This window comes from Brassica napus, chromosome C7, assembly GCF_020379485.1.
Source record: "Brassica napus cultivar Da-Ae chromosome C7, Da-Ae, whole genome shotgun sequence".
NCBI lineage: Eukaryota > Viridiplantae > Streptophyta > Magnoliopsida > Brassicales > Brassicaceae > Brassica > Brassica napus.
The window spans coordinates 25,781,809-25,787,786 of NC_063450.1; the positions used below are offsets into that span (position 1 = coordinate 25,781,809).

Below are 5,978 nucleotides of genomic sequence, written 5' to 3' on the forward strand. Positions count from 1 at the left end.
AATATAAATAAAATGCTAAATTACTTAATATAATTATTTTTGCAATGTTCTTATATATGATTAATTAACAAATTTAAAATAATATATTAATATATTTGTTAGTTATATGTTAGTTAAGAACTAAATTAGCATTTTTGCATATGAAATATTAGTGAATTATAAAATCATAAGAACTAAAATGATAAATACAAAAGCTAACAATATTATTTAGAAGGTAGACTACTCTAAGATCTTAAAAATATGAAAACTTAAATATAATGATTGAATGGTGAAATTTCAAATAAAAAAATTTACTATTAAAAACTTTAAAATTTGAAGTTTTACTGTCGTTTTTGGAAAACATAAAACTCATAATTAAAGCTACTCTTAAAAATGCTCTTATAAACTGTTTCAGTTTATGCCATCACCATTTGTATAGTGTTCAACCATCTTTTTTTTTACTGTTTAGTTTCAAGCCATAAAAAAAACAAAGTTCAAACAACCAATTTTTAAAAAGATTAAATAAACCTTAAAAAAATCACGAGTAAGTGACATAAAGAGTTCAAAAGAACTTATAAATAGAATCCGCCAATGACTAGTTATTGCAGCCAAAAAGAACACGACGAACCAAAGAAGATTGTGATGTCTTCTTATCGTTTCCACTCTATTTTGCAAATGAGAGTAATGTGACGGATACAAAATAGCATCATAAGCATACAAGAAAGGGTCATAGAGATGGCACGGTTAGTCGCATGTTCATATGTGGATTTTTAGTCTACGGTTTTATAAGTTTCCCTCACCTGATGGCTGATACATGAAAGATTTTAGTTATAATTACTGAGTTTTTTCTTACTCGCATACACTGAGTTAATTGATAAATAGTTTTTACTCTTAAATTACTTTGGATTAAAAAGAGTTATCTGCTAATGGTTTTAGGAATGGTTCAAATATTAGAAATTACAACGTAATTATATTTTTACTATTATTCGTGTACAATAGATATTTTTATGCACAAGTAGTTTCATTATGTATTATTACAATTTCACTTTATCTCCTCTTTATTTTTATTTCGTGTTGGATTCGATCGGAGGTTTTTTTTGGGTCAACTGTTGGGAGCTTCTATAAAGTATAATAATAGTTAGCTTTATAGCCTCACAAAGCTTCTCTCTATCGACCGAATTCCGCAAGTCCCACAATAAACAAACACCACTTTGTTGATCCTCATAATTACTCCTCTTTCACTCTCCTATCTTCCTCCATGCCAGTGAGTAATATTTCTAGAATCAATCTAAAAGGGATCATTATATCATTAATAACAATCTTAGTTTCCTTTAGTGGGTCTTATCCCTTTTGCCTTTATATCCCCTCAAGACAAAAAAAAAGAGAGCAACAAACACTTTATGTCTTAATTTTGTTTCATCTCTCTTCATATTCTTGAGTTTATATTTTAAACAATCTCAAGCTAAAAGAATGCCCTTGGAGGCTGTCGTAAACCCGCAAGATCCATTCGGATACCTTTCTAATTGCAAAGATTTCATGTTCCACGACTTTTACTACCAAGAAGAGATAGTATCTCAAGATACAAAGAACAACATTCATAAGTTAGGGCACGAACAGAGATTTGTGGAAAACGATAAGGAGGAAGAACGTCAATGGGGAGACCATTATCATCATCAGTGCCCTGTAGTCCCTTCGTTGGAAGAAGAGCTTGATCTTCCCGCCATTGATGTGGAAAATCATCCTCCTGTGCAGCAGAGGAGGAAGAGGAGGAGAACAAGGAGCAATAAGAACAAGGAAGAGATCGAGAACCAGAGAATGACTCACATCGCCGTCGAGAGAAATCGCCGGAAACAGATGAACGAGTACCTCGCCGTGCTCCGTTCTCTAATGCCGTCGTCATATGCTCAAAGGGTAATTTAGTCTTTGACAACTCTCACACACATAGACGTATATACTATTTATATCATTTGATCACCATAATTATTAATAGATGTTTCACATATGCGTATCCTTTTACTTCCTTGGCATAGTTTTAGTTTTTTACGTATTTTGAGGTCTGTTCAAACCAGAGAAATAGAACTCGTTTTCTTTTTAGAAATATATATTAACATTTAGTAACGAATATTTGATCAAAAAAAAAAACATTTAGTAACGAATAAACTTGTGCATGATATTTGGTATTTGGATGTTTAATATTCAGTTTATTAACAAAACATCTATGATGTACACACTTCTATGCATGGCAGAATGGGTGATGCGGTTTATACATATATATATACAGCTACTATACTACACATTTTAGTATTTAACAAAAACATCATTTGAGAACAATTTATTAGAATATAAATGATTTAAGAATATTGGGAATTTCTATACAATTTGTTAGCAACAAAAAAGCAATCATAACTGTATGCAATTAGATTGATATATTATGTAATTATCCAACGTTCAAAGATTTGTTCAAATCTTGTATTAACCACCCACATACATATCTCATTTGAATGAGTTTTTTGGTGGTAAAGGGAGATCAAGCGTCGATAGTAGGAGGAGCCATTAACTACGTAAAGAAGTTAGAGCACATCTTACAGTCCATGGAGCCTAGGAGAACCACGACCACGAGCCATGAAGCCGACACAAGCACTAGCTCGTTGGTGTTTACCTTCTCAGATTTCTTCACTTTCCCTCAGTACTCGAAAAAGTCATTATCAGAAGTGGAAAGCTCATCTTCACCGGCGGAAATAGAAGTGACGGTGGCGGAAGGCCACGCGAACGTCAAGATAATGGCGAAGAAGAAACCAAGGCAGCTTCTTAAGCTCGTAGCTTCCATACAGAGCTTAAGGCTCTCTCTTCTTCATCTCAATGTGACCACTCTGGATAACTTGATTCTCTACTCCATCAGCGTCAAGGTGTGTATACATTTTCTAATTTTTATTTTCTAATCAAATTTGTTTGATTGCATGTAGAATAATCATGAGATTTTAGAGTGATTAATTGCCGAGTGGTGCATATAGTTTCAATTTGTTGATTTACTTTTTTTTGTCTCTTATACTGTTTGGGGGGAAACTGGATTAGTACTAGTTATGGCTATGTCTGGGCAATAAAAGGGTTGGAAAGAAAAACTAAAATCACCCTCTTTGCTTTTTTTTCTTACTTCATTTGGTTAGTTAGAGCACCTCCATCAATTAGAACCTCTAATGGGCTCGTAAGATAAAATTAATAGTTAATAAGATGATTTGGACACTTAAGAACCTTAGTTAGTGTAATTAGTTGTTTCCTCCTCCAATGAGAAAACCTCATAGGGGTTCTTAAAATTATTATTATTTTTTTTTTAAAACTAGAATGATGATTTAAAATAAAAGCATGCTCTTGTCGTTTGAAAAAATTTATACAAGTTCTTCTTTTACGTTGTCACAAGTTTATAAAGAAAACATGCTCTTGTCGTTTATGTTGTCACAAGTAAACACGAACACAAAACCATCCACTAAAACAACACATAATGTGACGCCAACACAAAGAATATGTAAATGAACTAACCCGGAAGTGAACATCAAACCATCCACCAAAACCACATAGCCTTGTGTTCTGTCCATTGATGACTGACGTTACATTAGATCTGACTTCCTCGATCTCACTGACGGTAGCTGTCAAACAATCCATCTCTTTGACAATTGTAGGTGTACCTATCACTTGAAGTGGATTCAAGTCATTCCACATTTCCGTCTGCCCCCCAACAAAAAAATGAGTTTTCATTCAAATTACAGAGCAAAAATGTTTAAGAGTTTACTAATTGTTCATCAGACACCTAGGGACCTTATATCAAGTCTTTAAAACCAAAACATTGCAGCAAAAAGAGTTACAAAAGTGACCTACTTGTATGTAATACTTTTCTTGCTCTTCAGCAAAAGGCTTTGTTAAAACGCTCTAGATCAATGCCGTAGTAGGTTTTGATCTCATCTGAAAAGTTATCCCAATCCGCAATTGCCCCATCCAAATCATTCTTCTTCGGATCTGCCATGTTGGATTTGATAGGTGCAAACCACATGCGAGCATGACTAGGATACCTATTGGTAACAACATTATTAGTTTACAACAACAAAACCAAACTATGATGCATATTTCAATTAACAGAAATCAACATACATGACACCGGTGGGCTTCAACCAACGGTCACGAGCACAAATCACAGAATCAAACATGGACTCACGCAGAAGGAAGTATCCCATCCACTCCGAGATAATCACATCAACTGCTCATTAAATTGAATACATATAACAACATATCAGATCCATGTAATGTCTAATACTCAAAACCAAATTGAAAACAATAACTTTCTCAGGCAAAGAGATATCTTCGACAGAACCTTGAATGACTTCCACAACATGTTCAAGATTGTTAGCTTTGACAAGAGCACAAGCGTGATCAGCCAATGAAGTAGCTTCCACAGCATACACTTTCCTCGCGAGATTCGAGAGAGTCGACGAGATTCGAGAGGAGAGAGACGACGAGATTCCAAAGAGACGACGAGAATCGACACGAGAGAGAATACGGAGAAGTCGAGAGACGAAGGAGAGAGAGAGAGCGATGGATATGTGGGCGAATCACAAGCTGCCACGTTAGGGCTTCTTAGCTTCTCTAAAAAGCCCAATTCAGGCAGCGGTTCTTCAGTATTTTGGACTTTTTGATTTATTTTTATTCAACTTTTGTTAGGAACCTGTTGTTAGACACTCCCAATGGACTTGCTCTTAGAGCAACACTAACCAAGCACCCCATTCGGGGTGCTTATTTTTTTATTTTTTTTAATTTTTATTTTATTTTTTTTTCTTTTTTCTGATTAAGAAAAAAAAAAAAATTCAAAATCCACCAATCGCGGACCGCAACGTGTCAGTGGGGCTGGCAAACAGTTGAAAATCCTCTCCAACATCGCTGCTTATTTAGGCCGCAGAAACACCCCATTTTTCAAAAATGATGGGACCCATCCACTATTTTATTCTTATTTTTCTAAGTACTCTAGTCTAAATACCATAGTCAATGCTGTTCTTAAGGCTGACCTCAATAGTCGGGCGTCAAACTCATCAAAATCATCATTTAGATATATTTATTCAAAAAGAATTGAGTATCAAAATGGTGCATGCAATATCTAAGCATCAAGTGATCAACCTAGAACAACACACGAATGACGAATACGAGTCGTCTATATTCACGAGCTGTATGAATATGTATGTAGTGTGGACGTTTAGTCGTCATATTAAAAAAATACGTAGGGACAACCAAGTGAGGCCATCACTTGATTCAGATTAAGCTCGTTTCTTAACAAAATATATATTTTACTATAAAATGTACATTTATTTGGTCAGCTTTAACCTTTTCCAAGAATCGTTATATACACTTCTATTTTATTAAGAAAAATAGTTTGTTCAGGTTGAAGAAGGGAGCCATCTGAATACCGTGAAGGACATTGCAACAGCTCTGAATCAAATCATAAGGAGGATTCAAGAAGAGTCATAATAATCTCTCATATAAGATTGAGTCATTTAGTTTCAAAATGTGTATTTTCCTTTATATTTATCTGGAAATAATTGAAGTACAAACTCATCTAATTCCTGTACTTCTTTTACTGTTTCTCTCCTTTTTAATGTAAGTTGAATGTTTCCTGTAACGCATAGGTTGTTTTTGGCCTCTGTTTTTTTTTTTTTCGTCAAGAGTTTCATTTCGTAACTCAAAACAGAGTAATCAAAGAGCATAGTTGTAACACCCGTCTCCTCCTCCTCTTCTCTCGAGACCGGCGTGTTACTACCGGTAAAATATCAAATTAAAACGTGTTATTCAAAACCGATTAAAATACAAAAACATTTAATAAAATAAATACAAAATAAATACATCTTTAAATTAAATTATAAAAATATGTCAAATAAATCAAATGTAAAAGTCGTATAAATCATTAACTAAAACCGAAATAAATACAATTATCCCAAAGACACCAAACCGTCCAGATATTCAAC

The 5,978-nt window shown here is 34.0% G+C and overlaps 1 protein-coding gene and 1 long non-coding RNA gene across 3 annotated transcripts; one reads left to right on the forward strand and one right to left on the reverse strand.

Annotated features, from left to right (window-relative positions):
- Positions 1 to 654: 654 nt before the first annotated feature.
- LOC106368402 (transcription factor bHLH94-like) lies at positions 655 to 5,670 on the forward strand. 2 transcript variants are annotated; one of them, XM_022700443.2, is made up of 3 exons: positions 655 to 1,890; positions 2,502 to 2,885; positions 4,316 to 4,755. In XM_022700443.2, the coding sequence occupies exons 1-3, from the start codon at positions 1,450 to 1,452 to the stop codon at positions 4,346 to 4,348; spliced, it is 858 nt and encodes a 285-aa protein (XP_022556164.1). In that variant the 5' UTR covers positions 655 to 1,449; the 3' UTR covers positions 4,349 to 4,755. The 2 variants fall into 2 exon arrangements, with proteins under 2 accessions (XP_022556164.1, XP_013663812.1); XM_013808358.3 differs by lacking the exon at positions 4,316 to 4,755 and adding an exon at positions 5,398 to 5,670 and having other exon boundaries at positions 659 to 1,890.
- Positions 3,326 to 4,225, reverse strand: LOC106362464. The gene is made up of 3 exons (XR_002657467.2): positions 4,120 to 4,225; positions 3,850 to 4,040; positions 3,326 to 3,699 (listed from the first exon to the last, which is right to left on the reverse strand). It is a non-coding gene; the product is annotated as an uncharacterized LOC106362464 (long non-coding RNA).
- Positions 5,671 to 5,978: the final 308 nt, after the last annotated feature.

Excerpts from the sequence above, each read along its gene's own strand:
- LOC106368402 (XM_013808358.3), top strand. The coding sequence starts at position 1,450 with ATGCCCTTGGAGGCTGTCGTAAACCCGCAAGATCCATTCGGATACCTT. Across the intron at positions 1,891-2,501 it reads CGTCGTCATATGCTCAAAGG|GGAGATCAAGCGTCGATAGT; the intron begins GTAATTTAGTCT and ends TTGGTGGTAAAG. Across the intron at positions 2,886-5,397 it reads TCTACTCCATCAGCGTCAAG|GTTGAAGAAGGGAGCCATCT; the intron begins GTGTGTATACAT and ends TAGTTTGTTCAG.